This window comes from Podarcis muralis, chromosome 11 (assembly GCF_964188315.1).
Source record: "Podarcis muralis chromosome 11, rPodMur119.hap1.1, whole genome shotgun sequence".
Classification (NCBI taxonomy): Eukaryota; Metazoa; Chordata; class Lepidosauria; order Squamata; family Lacertidae; genus Podarcis; species Podarcis muralis.
Window position 1 is genome coordinate 49,230,665 of NC_135665.1, and position 20,455 is coordinate 49,251,119.

Below are 20,455 nucleotides of genomic sequence, written 5' to 3' on the forward strand. Positions count from 1 at the left end.
CAACAGCTAAAAGAACATGGCTGCTAGATCTTTTCCCAAAGATTTCCACTGACAGCTGGTGCAGCTAGAGGCAGAGGAGAAAAGTTCCAGGACCCAGGAACCAAAGTCCCTCTACCTCCCAGGCACTGCCTCAGAGAAATTACCTCCCATCCCTTTTAACTTTGCAGCACCTCTTTAAGAAGCAGGCACTTAGCAGGAAGCTGCCTATAAAAAGCATTACTTTACAGGTGCCTTTTTGGAACATTTATTCGTGGCGAGGTATGGGTTGCTTTGGTCTGTGCTGTTGTTGTTAAACAGATTTTAAGCCATTTTTAAATGATCTTAATGTTATGTTTTAATGTTGTAAACTGTCCTGAGACCTTAAGGTGAAAGGTGCGTAATAAATAAATAAATAAATAAATAAATAAATAAATAAATAAATAGCGTTTACTGTGCCATTTTTACTCATTCAATGCTTACCGTGCCAAAACTGCCTTACGCTGTGAGCTATTAACAAAGCAATTACCGTATTTTTCACTCTATAGGACGCACTTTTTCCCCTTCAAAAATGAAGGGGAAATGTGTGTCCATCCTATGGAGCGAAGACGCCATAGCCCCGCGACCCTCTCCCGGCTGGAGAGGTGACACGCAGCTATGGCAGGAGCCTCTCCGCTGTGCCTTTCCGCTGCTCCCTGACCTGCTCTTTGGGGCTGGTGGTGGGCTTCCCCCCACCAGCCCCAAAGAGCAGGTCGAAAGGAACCTGAAGCCTGGAGAGCGAGAGGGGTCGGTGCACACCGACCCCTCTCGCTCTCCAGGCTTCCAAGGTAGCCGCCTGAACGCACCTTAAACGGCACCTTGTTTTAGAGCGGGAAAACAAGAGGGGGAAAATTCTCCCCCTCTCTGCGCAGCACCTCCTGCCGCTTCGCTGAAGGGGCGCTGGGCAGAGAGGGGTAGATTTTTCCCCCCTTGTCTCCCCCCTCTAAAACAAGGTGTGTCCTATTGTCCGGTGCGTCCTATGGTGCGAAAAATACGGTAACATTTAAGGAAAACTGCCAGAAGGGACTCTGAGCTATAAATAAAATGAAGGGCGAATCAAACGCTTGATATGAAATAGCCTCTCTCACCCAGGATCTTCCTACTTCTTTCCACAGCAGTTCTTCGAGTTTGTTCAAACATTGCATTGAAGTCAAATGTTCGAGCTTTCTTTCCTAAGTGATGAGGGGGAAAATAAGAAAGTGATTTCCTAAGAGTTTAGCTTACATGAAAGGGGGGTGGGGGGAGTATTCCTGAGAAATTTATAAAAATACAAATGAAAGCATGAAGATCAGTGAGAACTGAATGCCTTGACACGATAAAACATTTGTATGCAACAACTTACTCTTAAGTACACAAGAGTCCTATTGGACAAGACCAAAGTGCCATCCAGTCTAACATCTTGTTTCCAACCAGATGCCTCCCAGAAGTCTACAAGCTGTGTATAGAGGGCATTATAAGCTGTGTATGAGCTTACTACACTTTTGCAATAGCATTTTAATGATCAAACATATTGGGTGGAATTGAACCTAGCGTTAAGTGAAGTATGTGTGCATCGAACAAGGCCTGCTTATGCAACAGGCCATTTCCCCACTTCTCACCCCTCCATATGCCTCCTAAACCTGTTCTGGGGCTTCCTTATACCTGGAAACGTCCATAAAGTAAAATGTCCCCAACGCACCTTAACTGAGCAGCTCCCACCATTGTCTCCAACATGGCATATAGATTAGAGAAAATGTACATGCGCACACTGTATATACAACTCTCAGTTTTATTTGTTGTGGCCACACATATAAGAGGAACACATATAAGAGGAACATTCAGAGGAAGCAGAAGAGCATTCTCGGAAGAAGGACCAGGAGAAACAGTTCGTCTTGTCTCCATCAGCAAGAAACCTTGTGGTACTAAAAAGTAGCCATTATGACATTTGCCAGGACTAGGCATCAGCTGTGTGTGTGTGTGTGTGTGTGTGTGTGTGTGTACACACACACCAATATATAATTGGCCAACACCTGCTCCAGCACAAACTGAGAGGTGGAAGACTCTACTTTGGAATAAGCTTTAGAAACATTCTGCAGTTCAGTACAACTACAGGTCATAAAATCATAGAATTGTAGGGTCCAGCCTCCCGCAATGCAGGAATCATCTCTAAAGGATCCCTGACAGATGGCCATCCAACCTCTGTTTAAAATCCTCCAACGAAGTGGAGTCCACCACCTTCGAGAGACACACGCTCACATCAAGTGTTCAATTGCTGACACCGTGCAGCGTTTCACAGGCAATTCAGCAACGTTCCTGGACTTCTCACAAGGTCAAGGACAAGATGTTGACCCACGGCAAAAGTGAGGTGGTGATGGTACACAGCTGGTGACATCTGCACATCTGAAATCTTGCAGCACCCTCCATGTGCCTTGTGCAGAATTGCAACCTCAGCATTGTAGACCCATATGGATGTGGGAGAAATGTAGGAAACTGCCTTATACCAAGGTTCTCCTACCTCAGTATTTCCCTTGCTAACAGGCAGTGGCTCTCCAGGGAATAATCCTAAACGTGACTGCACTCTCCTTTTTTTTTTTTTTAAATATTTTTATTGCTTTGTTTTCCAGGGTCAAAGTACAACGTCAATGCATCGTCAATAACACAACAAAAGCTTTTTTTTTTTTACAAAATGAAAAAAAAACAAAAAAGAATACACTTTTCCAAATCTTTTTTTTTTTCCATCATCAACTGGACTTCCCCACACTCTCCTGACCCGATTGCATTTTCATACTGTAAAGCACCCTGTGATCCACGTACGAAGGGAGGTGCAGTATATAAATCAGTGGTTCCCAACCTTTTTTTGGCCATGCCCCACCTAAGCATCTCTAAAATCCTGATGCCCCCCGTGACATATAATTCTTATTATTCAAAAAGTGAACTATTCACGTGGAGGAAGCCAAAGGGCCATTAACTGTTAATAACTCATTCTCGAATTGCCCCCCCTTAAAAATCAAATTGCCCTCTTGTGGGGCATGTGCCCCACGTTGGGAATCACGGATATAAATGATGATAACTAGACTGAACCTGGGACCCTCTGCATGCAAAGCTCTGTCTCAAGGAAAGCCTCTCACTCACCAAAGCCTGAAAAGCCCATCGTAGCTGCCAGCTCTGGGTCGGGTCCTGCCACCGGCTCGGCATCTGCGAAGAAAGAATAATAATAATATAATAATAATTTATTATATATCCCCGCCCATTTGACTGGGTTTCCCGAGCCACTCTGGGTGGCTTCTAACAGAACACTAAAATACAATAACCTATTAAACATTAAAAGTTTCCCTGAACAGGGCTGCCTTCAGATGTCTTCTAAAAGTTTGGTAGTTATTTTTCTCTTTGACATCTGGTGGGAGGGCATTCCACAGGGCTGGTGCCACTACCGAGAAGGCCCTCTGCCTGGTTCCCTGTAACTTGGCTTCTCGCAGTGAGGGAACCGCCAGAAGGCCCTCGGCGCTGGACCTCAGTGTCCGGGCAGAACGATGGAGGTGGTGATGCTCCTTCAGGTATACTGGACCGAAGCCGTTTAGGGCTTTAAAGGTCAGCACCAACACTTAGAATTGTGTTCGGAAACATACTGGGAGACAGTGTAGGTCTTTCAAGACCGGTGTTATATGGTCTCGGCGGGCACTCCCAGTCACCAGTCTAGCTGCTGCATTCTGGATTAGTTGTAGTTTCCGGGTCACCTTCAACACATAGAACACATTGCAGTAGTCCAAGTGAGAGATAACCAGAGCATGCACCACTCTGGGGAGACAGTCCGCAGGCAGGTAGGGTATCAGCCCGCGTACCAGATGGTGCTGGTAAACAGCTGCCCTGGACACAGAATTGACCTGCACCTCCATGGACAGCTGTGAGTCCAGAATGACTTCCAGGTTGCGCACCTGGTCCTTCAGGGGCACAATTACCCCATTCAGGACCAGAAGAGCGCTCAGTGCTTCCTCCTCCTACCCAAGACCGGCAGATCCTCCAAGGGAAGCCTGGCCGGGCCCGCTACTCACCGTTCTCTGCTCCCACCTGCTCCATCCCGAAAGCGACCCGCACTTCCCTTCTCCAGGAACAACACAGGCAAGTTGCCCGACCAGCAGGAAGCGGCTGCTGAGCGAGAGGAAGCCACTTCCGCTCGATGGCTGCCAGAGTGAGACCCCTGGTGGTCGGAGGGAGAAATAACTACTGTATGCCCAAGACTTGCGGGGTTGATATCGAACTACGTACTGCTTAGTTTCAGTTTCAGGGTTACAATCCTGATATATTTCGTTTGCATATGTTTATTTATTTTCGAGAGTAGTATCTAGACTAACAGAAATGTATTCAGCTGTGCAGGTATTTGTCATTTTGGGGTCTGTAACTCTTACTGCAGAAGGTGGCGAAAGCAATACGTAACGTCGAGAAGCAGAAGAACAAATAAGTATTTACCCCGCACGCAAGACCCCCTTTCTCAAAATAAAAGTGTTCTTTTGTTAGCAGTCCACCACACACAAGGCTGCAACCCTATTTGACAGCGCAATTCAGTGAGGCTTATCTAGGATTTACTTGTGAGTGGACATAGGATCGCGCTTCATGCCTGCAACGTTATTCAGTGATGCGCGTTTATTTGGCAGCGAGCCTCGTTGAAATTCAAAAACTAAATAAATCTACAATTGTTTTAGCCTACCCAAGGGCTCAGGGCGTTACATCAAATTTAAAAACCGCAGCATAGACTCGGGGGGGGGGGGGAGAGAACAACAGAAAGACCACGTCAAGCCCAACACCTGTCGTGTGTGCAATCCTATGCAGTAATGCCACACTTTCTCGGCTGGATTTTTGAATGAACACACAGGATATGAATGGGGCTGCAAAAACTAAGTCCCACTGAAATCAGTTACTGTACATTTTCTCCTGAATAAACGAAATCGTTTCCCCGCGTTAACTTTACTCAGAATGCTTTCTCAGTAGTGAGAGATATATATTTTCCACCGCACCAAAAAAAAACCAACAACCCAAAAAACCCCCACACCATATCGGAAGCCCGGAACTGTGCGTACGAGGATCACTCTAACCCTTTTCTTCCTATCTCTACGGGTCCCGTCTTCGTGTCTCCCGCGGCCGCGCAGTGGATGCCGGGATTGGGCGCGCGGGCGGGACGCAGCACAGTCCTGGCCTTGCTTCGACTCTGCTGAGGGGGAGAAGGGCGCGCGGCTTGGGTTCGACGTCGCCGCCGCCTTCTCCGCCTCGCCATGCCGGTCGCTCTCAGCCCGGCGGCCGCTCCGGCCTTGCAGGAGGCGCTGGAGAATGCGGGGCGCATCATCGACCGGCAGATCCAAGAAGACCGCTGCTACCCGGACCTCTCCGAGCTGCTGGCGGTGCCGGCGCCCAGTAAGCCGCGCGGGAGCGGGCGGGAAAGGCTACGGGGGGGAAGGGGTCTCTGCCGCCGCCGCCGCCTCCCTTGGCGGGTCTCTCTCTCTCTCTCTCATTCCCCCCCCCCCCCGAAATTGCAGGGCTGGCGGGAACTGTAGCCCCGGGTTAGGAACTGAGATACAGGTACAGTGGTACCTCGGTTCTCAAACTTAATCCGTTCCGGAAGTCCGTTCCAAAACCAAAGCGTTCTAAAACCAAGGCACGCTTTCCCATAGAACATACAGTCATACCTCGGGTTACAGACGCTTCAGGTTGCGTTTTTTCAGGTTAAAGGCAAAGGGACCCCTGACCATTAGGTCCAGTCGTGGCCGACTCTGAGGTTGCGGCGCTCATCTCGCTTTATTGGCCAAGGAAGCCAGCGTACAGCTTCCGGGTCATGTGGCCAGCATGACTAAGCCGCTTCTGGCGAACCAGAGCAGTGCATGGAAACGCCGTTTACCTTCCCGCCGGAGTGGTACCTATTTATCTACTTGCACTTTGACGTGCTTTCGAACTGCTAGGTTGGCAGGAGCAGGGACCGAGCAACGGGAGCTCACCCCGTCATGGGGATTCGAACCGCCGACCTGATTGGCAAGTCCTAGGCTCTTTTTAAGGTTACGGAAAGTACCGGAACGGGTTACTTCCAGGTTTCGGCGATCGTGCATGCACAGAAGTGCTAAATCGTGCTTTGCACATGTGCAGAAGTGCCAAATCGCAACCTGCTCATGCGCAGACACGCCACTGTGGGTTGCGAACGTGCATCCCGCATGGATCACATTCGCAACCCGAGCGTCCACTGCAATGCAAAATGGATTGATCCGTTCCAGACTTTTAAAAACAACCCCTAAAACAGCAATTTAACATGAATTTTATTATCTTAACGAGACAGTTGATCCATAAAATGAAAGCAATAAACAACGTAATGCCGTCACACAATCAGTAGATGAACTGGGTTCCACACAGTCACAAAAACAAAACAAAAAGAGCCGCAAAAACGTAGAATAAATAGCAAAAACAGGCAGACCTCAGCATAACACTCAAAACGGAGCACGTTCTGTTTCCGAAAAAGGTTTGCAAACCGGAACACTTACTTCCGGGTTTGCAGTGTTCAGGTTCCAAGTTGTTCGAGTACCAAGGTGTTTGAGAACCAAGGTACCACTGTACCATTATTATTATTCTTATTATTATTAATACTCCGCCCATCTGGTTGGGGTTTCCAGCCATGAAAGCTAGGAGCTAAATGGCACCTTAAACCTATGTTATGGGTGCAGCAATGTGTTTTTCTCATAATAAGAATACAGTACAAACTTGAACATGATTGAACTGCAGCTCAAATATTATGTTCATTTTTCACGTGGTCTAGTCCTTCCCCTGCCCACCCTCTTAATATTCTTAAGAGGGTCTCTTCCCCAGTCTTCAGAAAATAGCTGGAAGTGGGGAGGCAGAAAAAGGTTCATGGCTTTGCTGAATCCCCTGTTTAGTAAGGGAATTTGTTAGCTGCTCCCTTCAAGATGGACAAATACCAATGGAGGCTTGCAGCATTTGTAAGTCGCTTTGCATTTCCTTGTGCTAGATAAAGTGGCCAACAAATTCAGTAAGTAATAGTAACATTTAAAACAAGTTTAAATAGTATTTTTAAAATTATATACTGCTCCTCATCTGAAGAACTCAGGAAGGTTCACAACGTAAAAACACAACATACACAATAAAAACAAGTACGAAAACAAGACAGACTCATAACACCCCCTCCCACAAACACATTTAAAAGGACATAGAATGTTAACCAGCCCAAGGCCTGGCTGAAGAACGTTTTTGCCTGGCACCTGTGCAGTACAGTGGACACTCGGTTTGTGAACGTGATCTGTGCGGGATGCACATTCACAACCCGCATCGGCACATCTGCGCACACGCGGGTTGCGATTCGGCGCATGCGCAAAGCTTAGGTGGGGCATGGCAAAAAAAACGCAACCTGAAGCGTCTGTAACCCGAGGTATGATTGTAGTAGAATACTGTCATAACAGCATTGGTAAAAGCACTGCAAATCAGTGTCATCACCACTTCCAAAGTAAGACTTAACTGTGGCTCTGATTCTTTCTGAAGAGTTGGGCCTAAATGAAGGTGGTGGGGCCTTCTGCTCCATCCTGCGACTCTTTGGGTACCTGGATATTAGCCCAGGCATGATGGAAATGTTGTTAGTAATATTGTATATAGCCAGGTATATAGTAAAGCCCTTCATCAGCTTTGGATTGTAAATGGAGAACTGGTCTATTTGAACAAATAGATTGGGGTCTGTTACACAAACTAGACTACCGATTCTCTAGATGGGGCTATAGTAATATGCTTTAGAGTTCACTTCAGGTAGTGGCTTTTAAAGCCATGAAAGGTTTGTAGCCATGTAACTTGGAGGGCCACCTGCACCTGTGTGAACTTGCCCAGGACCTGAGATTAGCCTCATAGGCGCTACTCTCTTTTCTACCACCAGAAACATAGATTGATGGGTACCAAGGACAGGTCCCTTTCATTGCTGGCCCCACATCCTGGCCTCTTCATTGGTGGCTTTTTATCAGATTTTAATATATACAGTATTTAGTCCACTTAGCTTTGTATTGATGGAATCCTTTGTCACTATGTTTTACTTGCTGCTATTTTAATTCATTGTGCTGGCAATAATCTGGTTAATCTCTAATGTCTAGTGCTCATTTTGTACTTTTTACAAGCTGGGGTTCACACCAAATGCTATAGTGCTACTACCAGGTACCATACTGGTTATACACATATGAATGTACAGTAATGGTCTCATTACTAGGTTATTTTGGGGACAGGTGCTTTGTCTTTAATAGCGTAAGATTCTACAAAAATCTGCCTCCCTTCATTCCCCGATATTCCATCTATGGTATATACAATAAACTATTATCTTGCCGTACCTTATGTTATTCAACTGCCATCTTCTGATGCATTCCTTTTATAAGACTAATCTTAGGGCAATAAAATTCAGTATTCAAAAATCTTTCAGTTTTTTCAGTTAAGATCAGGAGAGCGGTGTATTTTGAGGCAGCCTTACCTTTTCCTTCCAGGCTAAACAGAATTGATAAAACAAATATAAAGCTTGCAATAAACAGTCATTCATGCTTATCTTGATGATAACAAATAGAAACAAGCATACATTATGATCATTCATTGGTTCGTTTGAAGGCAATAACTATCATTTAATTTCTATCAAGCAACTTTAAAATAGTATGTTAAAGCTATGCAAATATAGTAGGAGTTCTGTACTGGAAATGGTTTCACTCCAAACAGCCCTTGTTTAACAGCCCTTGATTTTCTTAAGGTATTTCTTATGATTAAGTACAGTACTTGCCAGCACTTAGCTTCCTTTCCCCTTGCTCCCAGAAAGACTTAGCCTTTAGGTTCATATAGATTAGTTGAGCAGTACTCTCTAGAATTCATGTTTCTAGTGATCAGATTCCCCTCCCCCCACCCCACCCCACCCAACTTCAAACACTTGCTAATACATTTGAAATAGTTGCCAATACTTTTGGAACTAAGGACTCATTTGTAAACCAAATATTTGTAGCGTTAACAAGCAAAACTAGATCACTTTGTGTATCCTGAGTTTTGTATTGTGATCTGCAATTCCACATGTCAATTAATTTATCTTAACAGTTTATGAGGCTGGTGGCTATTACTAGTATATCTTGCAAGGTTACTTTAATTTTTTAAAACTGAAAGATGTAAGAGTATTAATTTATTCCTAGGTTTATAGAGAAAAGCACTTGATTTCATATACTGAGAAAAAGATACGTCTCTAGGGGTTAAAGAAAATATTCAATTAAAGTGAAAATATCCAAGCATTTTGTTTGTTTCTATTACTTCTAATTATTTTACTTTTTCACATTTGCAGGTAGCCCCACTGTTTCTGGGATGTCAGATATGGATTATCCATTACAAGGACCTGGCTTTCTTTCAATTCCCAATCTTCCAGAAATAAGTTCAATTCGGAGAGTTCCTCTGCCCCCTGAACTGGTTGAGCAATTTGGACGTATCCTAATTATAATACAAGTGAAAGGCACATCAAATCTTGCAAGATGGAGGCTAAAGGATGGGCTTTAGGCTGCTGGCTAATCCCTATTCATCCCAGCCTTCTCCCCATCTGACAAGGTCATCTCTTGTTGGTTGCTGTTTTCTTCTCCCCCACCCATCTTTCTCCCTTTTCTCTTCCTCATAGCTACTTGTACCCAGCTGGGAATTGGGGGGGTCGCTTCTACTTTATTTCACTCACCATTACACCTCTGCCGTTGTTTCCAATTCTACTACAGGTAGTTGCTGCTGCCTAGACACGAGTACAGTAATAGCAGTTAAATGATCATTGGATGTGTGGCCTAAAGTAGTCTCTTTTTTGAAGAACCCCAATTTTTAGTTTCCAATGTCCCTTTTTCCCCATCAGCATCAAAAGAGGTTGCAATAGCAGCAGACTAAGAAGCACAGCATGGTGAGGGACTGGAGCAGTAAAGAGTGGATGGGAGCCAGCCTGTTGCTCTAAAGGTGTTGCCTTTTCACACTTTGCCCTCCATCCATTCTCAGCCTTTCATTTATGGCAGAAGTGGTGAAGCTGTGGCCTTTCCTATATACAGTGGTACCTCGGGTTACAGACGCTTCAGGTTACAGACTCCGCTAACCCAGAAATAGTACCTCAGGTTAAGAACTTTGCTTCAGGATGAGAACAGAAACCATGTTCCGGCGGCGGCAGCAGGAGGCCCCATTAACTAAAGTGGTGCTTCAGGTTAAGAACAGTTTCAGGTTAAGAACGGACCTCCGGAACAAATTAAGTACTTAACCCAAGGTACCACTGTAGTTGGATTCAAGCTCCTGTCAAGCCCAGCCACCATAGCCAACAGCCAGGAGTGATGGGAATTGTACTTCATCAACATATTGGAAGGCCACAGATTCCCCATCTGTGCTCTGTACTCTTCTGGGGCTTCCAGGCGTGATGAAAGAAATGATAATTTTATTGCTTGGAATTTAATTATTTCAGTGTTTTAAAAAGCAATAAAAAATGCTTGGTACTACAGTGGTACCTCTACGTACGCATGCGATCCGTTCCGGGGTGCCATTCGCACCCCGAAAAGTCCGTAAGTAGAGTGCTGCTTGTGTGCGTGATGCAATAGAGTGCTCCAGCGCAGAGTGCACATGCACAAAGCACGCAGAACGTTTCTGGGTTTGCCGTGTTCGCAACCCGAAAATCCGCAACATGAACCTAATGCAACTAGAGGTATGACTGTATTTCAGACTGCTTAGTGTCATGTAAAAGAACCTCCATTTATTCTGTTTGACATTCTCTCTATCCATCCCTTGATTGCTAAATGTAAATGAAACATAAAAAAGAAATCAAGGCTCCTGGTCATACTATCTCCTAGCTTGAAATAAATTTATTCTTTCTCTGTGGAGAGACGTGAATATTCTTTCATGTTCATACAAATCAAGATTCGGGAGTCTTATCAGATGAGTATTTGCATAATAAAATAATTGCTATGTATGTTGTGATTTTACATTTATAATTCTGAGCTGTGGACTCTACACTTATCCCAATCCTCCCCTCCTCTTCCCTAATTGCAAACTCAACGTAATGCAGAATTGCATGTCTTGCCTTGGTGCATTTTATCCTTAAATCTGGATACTTCAGATATGCAATGCAATTGTATGATGGGAGTGTTTCCTGAAATTAGCAGAGCCTGGCTGACCATTGACAGTGACATTTTTATGTGGCAGTACGAAGATGGGTATGTAAGATAAATAATTTATGTCTATGAAGTTTTTGGGTATGGTAAACTCTAAACTGGTTAATAAGAAGAAAAGGTTTGTGTAAGGGATTGCTACTCTTAACAATTTCATTAAGTACTCAATGTTTTCATGTAACCTTTTCTGTTCATTGCAGTGGGGACCTCGCTTATTTTGATGGCCTTAGTGAAACCATCCTTGCTGTGGGATTAGTGAAACCAAAAGCAGGTAATAGGCTGTGGACAAAATACACCTGGGAAAAATCATTTTATCTTTATCCTGAGAACAAGCTTTCATTTGTTTGCTTTGTTGGTGTCTGTTCTGTATTAGAAACTATCTTACATACTCGGCCTTTTGAATATTATCATGCAGTGCGCATAATTACCCCAAAGATAAATGTTGCATAAATATACCTTCTATTTTTGAGGTTTCATTGCTGAAATTATTGTAGGATTGGGAAAATAGCCGTTAAAAGACTTGAAATATTTCCTGACTGACAGAAATTAGTCCATATACCTCTTCATTCTCCTAGATCTTGATTATGACAAGTAGCATTTATTTAGAGGTGGTTCTCCCCCCCTCCCTTATATTGACAAGTTGTCTTCTGCTTTTTTTACTCACAGGAGTCTTTCAACCGCATATACGACACCTGCTCGTTTTGGCTACTCCTGTGGATATAGTCATTCTAGGACTAAGCTATGCAACCTTACAAGGAGGTAATTGTGTATTCACATGCTTGCTTTCATGAAGAGATAGGGAAAGAAATTTAGAGGAACTTGCTGCTACCTGGTGACTGTTTAATGCAACTGGCTCCTCTTAGATTCAGCTTGCTACCTTACCAACACAAGTGCCCGGCTAGACACAACCAACTTGATCGTTGGTGGAGCTGAGGGAATGAGGCTCTTCAGTGGCAGTAGAATGAAATAATGGCCGATTAAGCTTTTAGAGGCCCCACCTGAACTATACATATAAAACAGTATCATGCCACTTTAAAGTATCATGGAAAATGTAATTTGTTAAGGAAGCTGAGAGTTAGGAGACCCCTATTCCTCTCACAGAGCTGCAATTTCCAGAGTGGTTTCTCATCAAGCCCTCTTCCCAGGGAACTCTGGGAAATGTAGTCCTGTGAATGGAATAGGGATCTTTTAGCGTAGGCTTCCTCAACCTCGGCCCTCCAGATGTTTTGAGACTACAGTTCCCATCATCCCTGACCACTGGTCCTGCTAGCTAGGGTTCATGGGAGTTGTAGGCCAAAAACATCTGGAGGGCCGAGGTTGAGGAAGCCTGTTCTAGCAACTCTCAGCACCTTTAACAAAATGCAGTTCCCAACATGCCTTGGAAGAAACTATGACTGTTTAAAGTGGTATGTTACAGCTTTAAACACTTAGTGTAGATGGGGCCTGAGAGTAAATAAGCTTTAGGCTGAGATAAGTCTCCGTGTTAAAACACACATACATGTTCAAGATAACGTGGTTTTAGAAAATTTACTACTTTGTTGTATCTGGAGTGTATACTTTTAATAGTATAAATAGGAAAAGAATTGGCATTGTGAATTAAGCGTATTTGATTACTCAAGTGAAATGAAATTTTAATTCTTAAGAACTGTGTTTTTCAACATAAGAGAGTTTTGGCTCAATCTTATTTATTCTGAGGATTTAGGGTTGACGCCTTAGTAGCAAACCTATCAACTTTTAGAAAATAGCATTTAAGAGTTCATGATATACAAACTCAATGTTAGGTCTTCCTTATTTCTTGAAATCGTTTTAGTTGAAGTAGTCAACAAATAAAATAACATGTATATATATTTAATCAGGTTCTGGATCCCTCAATGATAGCATGTCTGGTGGAATGCAGCTTCTTCCAGACCCACTCTACTCACTGCCTACCGATAACACCTATCTGCTGACAATAACTTCTTCTGAAAATGGGCGTATCTTCTTGGCTGGCAAAGATGGTTGTTTGTATGAAATTGCTTACCAGGCAAGTGAAATCTGCTAGAGATGGATACTGGGGGATGGATGGAAAATACATTGCTCTTGATGCCTCACTTCTTCCTCTTCAATATTGCTTCATTTATTTGAAAGCGAGTAGTGAGTTTCTTAGTGCATAAATGTTAGTCTGGAACTCCTGCTAAATTAATAAATATTCTTCTTCATTGCAAAGAATGTACTGAATTTGAGTCATCTTCGATGATCTTAAGAATCCTAGCAAAGAACCATCTGATGTTTAAGTATTTTTGTTACAGTGACAGACAATAACTCAATACTGTTGAGTTTATTCTATGGCCTGCATCAAAGAGGCCACAAACTGGCTAGTTCTCAAAAGACCAAGCTTCCTTCTTGAATTCTGCCAGCAATCAAAAGGTCAAGTCTCATACCTGCTTCATCAGCACACATGTGCTAGTGAATCTGATACAGTGGTGCCTCGCAAGACGAAAAGAATCCGTTCCGCGATTCTTTTCTTCTAGCGGTTTTTTCGTCTTGCGAAGCAACCCCATTGGCGACTAAGCGGATTAGCGCTATTAGCGATTTAGCGCTATTAGCGGCTTAGCGGCTAAGCTGTTAAAAGGCTATTAACAGCTTAGCGGCTTTGAAAAAGGGGGGGAAGCGGGGGGGAAATGGCGAGACTCGCAAGACGTTTTCGTCTTGCGAAGCAAGCCCATAGGGAACTTCGTCTTGCGAAATGCCTCCGCGACGGCAAACCCTTTCGTCTTGCGGGTTTTTCGTCTTGCGAGGCATTCGTCTTGCGGGGCACCACTGTATACAGTAATATTATGCTGGCTTACTCTGTGATATAAAGCAGATTTACTGTTGTCCTTATGTAAGATTCGGGTCCAGTCAAAGTGAGAGAAAAATATGGAGTAATAAACTGTTGAGGATTTGGAACTTTTAAAATGGAACTTTATAAAATGACTTCTCTTTTGAAATACAGACTGCTGGTGCTGGACAATTGTCTGTTCATCTGCAATGGTCTGGGGGCCAGGACTAGTTAGGCTGCTTAATAATGTTGGGAATTCATTGATAACTAGATGGGTCAAGTAAAGTATTCTATGGGTTTGCATAATTATCTAATTCTAGTGTTTTGTTTTGTTTTTGTAGGCTGAGGCTGGCTGGTTTAGCCAGCGTTGTAGGAAGATCAATCATTCAAAGAGCACCCTTTCTTTCCTTGTTCCATCATTGCTCCAGTTCACATTCTCAGAAGATGGTAAGGGATGTAAAATCCATGTTTAAAATACCAATATTAAAACACAGATGTATTTGTGTTTGATAATATGTTACAAATGTCTAGCAGCTCTGGCTCACTTAAATGTTTCATTTACGTAAATGAATCAATAGGTTGATTGCTTTCTTTCAAGATTCGTGCTACTAAATTACTGCCTTTTATTGCTAAAGCAGTTTAACCAATGCAAATACAATACAAACATGCTCTTAAGACACTTGGGTAATTCTGCTAGTCTTAAGTTTGAAATTTGTTATTTGAGGTGCTTAGGTAAGAAAAAAAATGTTTTGATAGTCCACTGATATCTTCTGGACATTATGAATGAAAGTCTCTATTTCTCAATACCAAATGTTGACAGACTTTAAGCAGCTGATTCTGGGTTTTTATTCCCAAACTGCAGATCCCATTGTTCAAATTGCCATTGACAACTCCCGAAACATCTTATACACACGCTCTGAAAAAGGTGTGATACAGGTATGCCTTTTGATACATTCTGTTTCCCCTGTTATTCACAAATTTAGGTTCACATCAATGCTAACTTCATTACATTGATGGGAACTTACTGTAAAACAGAGTTCTAATCCTTGCAAATACATTTTTCAGCGGGTAGTTGCCTACCATTGTCTGTACTTTACGCACTTATTCTTTGTCCCACCTGCCCAACATAAAGTTATCCTCTTCCTTTTAGCTGTCAGTCCTGTGCCTGCTGATAGCAACTTTCATGCAGGATTGTTTCCTGTTCACTATGCAAATGTACTACAAGTTCCTTTGCTCTGCATCCTTTCACCTCCCCTGTTTGTTTTTATGGCTTTGCACACCAAGCTTATTCCAACATCCCACCTGCATTCAATAAAAGAAGGTTCTCTTGTGTTTCTGTCCAATGAACTACTCACCTTGGAATGCAGTGCAGCTGCCATTTTTCATTTCAGAACTAACTTGCCTCCTGACGTATTTGCGGTAGGCATTGCAGAAGAGAATAATGTTAAGTGAATTTATAGTAAACCCACTAAAAGCAATATAATTAAATTACAGGTTTACGATTTAGGTCCAGATGGTCAAGGGATGGTGAGGGTTGCTTCTGTTTCTCAGAATGCTATTGTGGCTGCAGCTGGAAAGATTGCCAGGTAAAATATCTACATTAAGGTATTATGCTTGAGGAGCTGACTTTAATCTCTTATTACATCTCTTATTATTAGATCATTTTGTTTACATGGTAAAAAGATCTTGCATGTAGACTTGCTGATATGTTGGTTTTCTTTTAGGACCATAGACCGTTCTGTGTTTAAGCCTATTGTTCAGATAGCAGTGATTGAAAATTCTGAATCCATCGATTGCCAGTTATTGGCAATCACTCATGCAGGTAAGAATTAAGTATCCTTTTCTATAACGCTAAGTACCGTGTCTGTGCCCTGGTTCAAAAACTTACTGGGTGGCAAGCCTGCTCACATGGTGAATGAGCAGGTACGTGTCCCTCTCCTCTGGTCTATATAACATAACGTCAGGAACATAAATGGGCTACATAAGGCAGGCACTACATGTGGTGGCCTCTATGTAGAATAGCTTGATTCATGCAATCATTTCTGGTGCATGGTAGAAGGGAGGCATGGATAACCTGTTGGTGGGGAAGTGGGTAGTATCACAACCCAGTTAGTATCTCCACCCAGTCTAGAATCTGAACTGACTTAGAGAGTGGAGTGCCTGCAAACTGGAAGAAACTAACTAGCAACAGGGTATTGAAAGGAAGAAGATAGGCAAAGAAGGGAGCCAATAGGGTATAGGATCACGGCATCATAGTATCCTAGTAATCCTAAAGGGTCTGGGGGGTCAAGAAGCAGTGGGTGAAGAGGAATTAAAATGTGCGGATCAATTAGAAATAACCAGGTTTCTATTATCATTCATACCATTATCTTTAAATGGGGAATATGAAGCAGTCTGTGTTGTTGCTGTTCAGTAGTTCCGTATCTGAACAGAATACTTCAGACACATTAATGCTGCGATCCAAAACTGTTAACTGGAAGCAAGCCCCATTCAACTCGATAGGACTAATTTTGAAGTAGACACAGTGCTTTTCAGGGGGTACTGAAGGTTATGCAGTATGACACTTCTTTTTTTTTTGTTAAAAAGTGTGGCACTTACTGTAACAACTTCATGGTTTCTAGAAAAAAAGCACTGAGTAGACATGTATGGGATTGTACTGCAACCCTTTTATGAAATACGTTTATACTGTTAATGGAGTGTCTTGTGCTTTTTTCTTAGGTGTACGGATGTATTTTAGTACATGCCCATTCAAGCATCCTTTTTCTCGCCCTTCAACATTAACGTTGGTTCACATCCGCCTGCCTCCAGGGTTTTCTGCTGCTTCTAATGTGGAAAAGCCATCAAAGGTGCACCAAGCTCTTTATAGCAAAGGTAATTTCTGGAGATGAGTTTTTATCAGTAATTTAAGAGTCCTTTGTCCAATTTAGGCTATTTTGTCCTATAGAAAGTGATGAATCGTAAGATTCGATTTTAGGTTTCAGATTCATCATTTCTTAATAAATTATTATTATATTTTCAGGTGTTCTGCTAATGGCTGCTTCAGAAAATGAGGATAATGATATATTGTGGTGTGTTAATCATGATTCTTTTCCTTTCCAAAAGCCAATGATGGAAACACAGGTAATTCTTTATATTTTGCTAGGTTATTTTGAAAGTAATAGCTGTTGTGAGAAATGATAGTTTTGTCTACCTGGATTTCTTTAATCTCTCTCTTCATAAATTTGTGTAAGAGTTCAAAAGTTTCTACTTCTGATACTTTCCCTTTTGACACCTTACTGCTTCTTGTTGCAAGGCCATATCACAAGTTGTGACCAGCTTTTCACCTTTCTGATACTGGCTTAAAATTATTTGGGGGGGAAATGCCGCCATAGATTTCATTGCCTGGTGGGAAGTACATCCTGATCCAGGGACGTGGGTGGCGCTGTGATCTAAACCACTGAGCCTCTTGGGCTTGCCGATCAGAAGGTTGGCAGTTCGAATCCCCACAACGAAGTGAGCTCCCATTGCTCTGTCCCAGCTCCTGCCAACCTAGCAGTTCGAAAGCACGCCAGTGCAAGTAGACAAATAGGTACTGCTGTGGCGGGAAGGTAAACAGTGTTTCTGTGTGCTCTGGTTTCTGTCACGGTGTTCCTTTGTGCCAGAAGTGGTTTAATCATGCTGGTCACATGACCCAGAAAGCTGTCCAACTCCCTCAGCCTGAAAGCGAGATGAGCACCACAACCTCATAGTCGCCTTTGACTGGACTTAACCGTCCAGAGGACCTTTATCTTACCTTTATACGTTTACATCCTGATCCAGCTACTAGCTTCCTCAGCTGGAGGCAGTGGTTTAATGGAAATTGGAAAGCATATGATTGGAAAGCAAGTTACTCTTTTATAAAAAAAATTTACACTTTACTTTCTTATTTCAGACAAAGACACATGTGGATGGACATTCTTGGGCTCTTTCTGCAATAGATGATCACAAAGCTCAGAAGATAGTAACACCTTTGAATAAAGATCTAATTCCCATAACTGACTATCCTGTAGTTGTACAACAGCATATGCTACCGCCAAAGAAATTTGTTCTCCTTTCGGCACAGGTTTGTAGTACTATTGCGTAAAATAAAATAAAAATAGAGAAAGAGGAGGAAGATGAAACTGAACCTCAGATGACATTTTTAGAAGCTCTTAATCTCTGTTTAGAAATTAATTTAATCTCTTACATCCTGGTGTGGTTTTTTTTTTATTCTTGTCCGAAATCATTCTGGCGTCCTACCACTTGGTTGTATCCCATGTTGTCGGGTCAGCTGACAGTAAGGCTTTCATCAGTAAAAGGAAGAGAGAAGCACCTTTGGCCATTTATCCCCCACCCCACTTCTGAAATCTGCTCAGAGGTAATGGGGAACCTTCCAGAGCATATTGGGGATGTGGAGGAACTATAGGAAGGAATCTCTTAAAATTGTCTCTCTTCTTACACTGACTGAAGCAGTACCATCAGATGAGTGACACAGTGGATATAAGCCACTGACTTTGCAAACTACCTTTTCTGGGAAGGAATTGGGGGAAAGTACTGTATTGGCCTGAATATAAGCCTCACTTTCCCCCCAAATACTGACCATGAAAAGTGTGTCTTATATTTGTGACCTTACGGTATGCAGCCAGGAGCACAGGGCAAACAAGGCCAGGAGTGCAGCAAAGCAGCACCCGCCCTGCACTCCGTCCCCCATCATCTCCCCCAAAGCCGGGAAGGGAGAGAGCGAGGAAGAGGAAAGGCCACTGGCAATGCAGCATGGCTCCCCCTCTCTATATTTGGGTATTTTCTTCCTCCCCCCTTCCAATTTTAAAGGTACGGCTTATATTCGGGTGTGGCTTATATTCAAGCCAGTATGGTAACTTCATATGTGTACATACATAATCTGGATTAATTGTCTACTCAGGCTGGTAGTGCATGGGACTCTTAAGATCAGGGTTGTGGGTTTGGGCCCCAAGTTGAGCAAAAAGATTCCCAAATTGCAGGGGGTTAGACTAGAGGACCCTCGGTGTCCCTTCCAACTCTACGCTTCTATGACTCTATGCTGATGTATTATTCTTTCTTACTCCGGTAATTTATTCCTTTGAAACGTCTTTGTTAGAGCCTTTTAATGTATATGTGTTAATCACAATTGTTAAACATGGGACATTGTATGACTTTCATATAGATGCAAAATAAAACTTTCTTAATATGCTGACTCTATATGATAGAGAATTCAGACATGAGAGGACTGTACTTAATTTCTAAAAGTGAGAAGATCAAGCTTGACCCCTGCCCTCCAGCCCTGTATGTAGCACAGGTGGCTATGTTTATTACCTAGTTATGAAAAGGTTTGAGGTACAGCTCTGATATATTGAGGTTGTTTCAAATATCTCTGAAACTAGGCTCTACCTCTACCTCAAATAAAGGCATGGGAGAAGATTCCACCCACCCACAGCCCTTTACTGTAGCTTAAATATTGTTCTTCGTTGTATATTATAGGTGCTTGGGAACATTACAGGTTCAAACCTTGGCCAAGGACATTCTGGACAGCCTGGAGCAGGCACCCCCAAACTTGGCCCTCCATGTGTTTTGGGACTACAACTCCCATCATCCCTAGCTAACAGGACCAGTGGTCAGGGATGATGGGAATTGTAGTCCCAAAAACATCTGGAGGGCCGAGTTTGGGGATTCCTGGCCTGGAGCATGCCACTTCTTTACAAACCGTTCTCCATTTTTGGAAAATATAATTATTAATGACTTTCCTTATAGGGTTGTCATAAAAATGAACAAGGTGTAAGAAGTGTAAATTATTTTGGCCAATAAAAATGCTATAGAAATCACCATTAAATAAATAAAAAATGTTCTGTTTTTCTTTAGGGGAGTTTTATGTTTCATAAACTCAGACCAGTAGATCAGCTGCGACATCTTTTTGTGTGCAATGCAGGAGGTGATGGAGAAGAGATTGAAAGATTTTTCAAACTGCACCCGGTGAGAATTTAACTTTTCCTTCCTATATTAGGCCAAAGATAGAACTAGGGGTTCGACATGCTACCTCCAGCCGTGGGGAGCTCATAAGCAGGTTATGGTAGTGAGAGTGATCCCTTTCTGGCTATGTAAGAAACGGGGGGGGGGGGGAGCATCTGAGACTCAATTTAGGTGTCTCTCAGTGGCTAATAAGGGACGCGGGTGGCGCTGTGGGTTAAACCACAGAGCCTAGGACTTGCCGATCAGAAGATCGGCGGTTCGAATCCCCGCGACGGGGTGAGCTCCCGTTGCTCAGTCCCTGCTCCTGCCAACCTAGCAGTTCGAAAGCACGTCAAAGTGCAAGTAGATAAATAGGTACCACTCCAGCGGGAAGGTAAACAGCGTTTCCGTGCGCTGCTCTGGTTCGCCAGAAGCGGCTTAGTCATGCTGGCCACATGACCCGGAAGCTGCACGCCAGCTCCCTTGGCCAATAAAGCGAGATGAGCGCCGCAACCCCAGAGTCTGTCAATACTGGACCTAATGTTCA

General features: G+C 43.2%; 2 protein-coding genes across 2 annotated transcripts in view; one reads left to right on the top strand and one right to left on the bottom strand.

Annotated features, from left to right (window-relative positions):
- Positions 1-4,166, bottom strand: part of WDR70 (WD repeat domain 70) — a 119,490-nt gene extending 115,324 nt beyond the window's left edge. The window contains exons 1-3 of the mRNA XM_028748764.2: positions 4,044-4,166; positions 3,127-3,189; positions 1,104-1,187 (exon numbers count right to left, since the gene is read on the bottom strand). Coding sequence (XP_028604597.2) covers positions 1,104-1,187; positions 3,127-3,189; positions 4,044-4,068 — 172 coding nt within the window. The 5' untranslated portion in view covers positions 4,069-4,166. The remainder of the gene's footprint in view (positions 1-1,103; positions 1,188-3,126; positions 3,190-4,043) is intronic.
- Positions 4,167-5,148: 982 nt separating this feature from the next.
- Positions 5,149-20,455, top strand: part of NUP155 (nucleoporin 155) — a 41,048-nt gene continuing 25,741 nt past the window's right edge. Inside the window, exons 1-14 of the mRNA XM_028748763.2 lie at positions 5,149-5,397; positions 9,320-9,457; positions 11,099-11,195; positions 11,351-11,421; positions 11,817-11,909; positions 13,007-13,173; positions 14,292-14,397; positions 14,813-14,886; positions 15,445-15,536; positions 15,675-15,772; positions 16,669-16,821; positions 16,970-17,070; positions 17,861-18,031; positions 19,822-19,932. Of these exons, the coding sequence (XP_028604596.1) occupies positions 5,259-5,397; positions 9,320-9,457; positions 11,099-11,195; positions 11,351-11,421; positions 11,817-11,909; positions 13,007-13,173; positions 14,292-14,397; positions 14,813-14,886; positions 15,445-15,536; positions 15,675-15,772; positions 16,669-16,821; positions 16,970-17,070; positions 17,861-18,031; positions 19,822-19,932 (1,611 nt within the window). The 5' untranslated portion in view covers positions 5,149-5,258. The remainder of the gene's footprint in view (positions 5,398-9,319; positions 9,458-11,098; positions 11,196-11,350; positions 11,422-11,816; positions 11,910-13,006; positions 13,174-14,291; positions 14,398-14,812; positions 14,887-15,444; positions 15,537-15,674; positions 15,773-16,668; positions 16,822-16,969; positions 17,071-17,860; positions 18,032-19,821; positions 19,933-20,455) is intronic.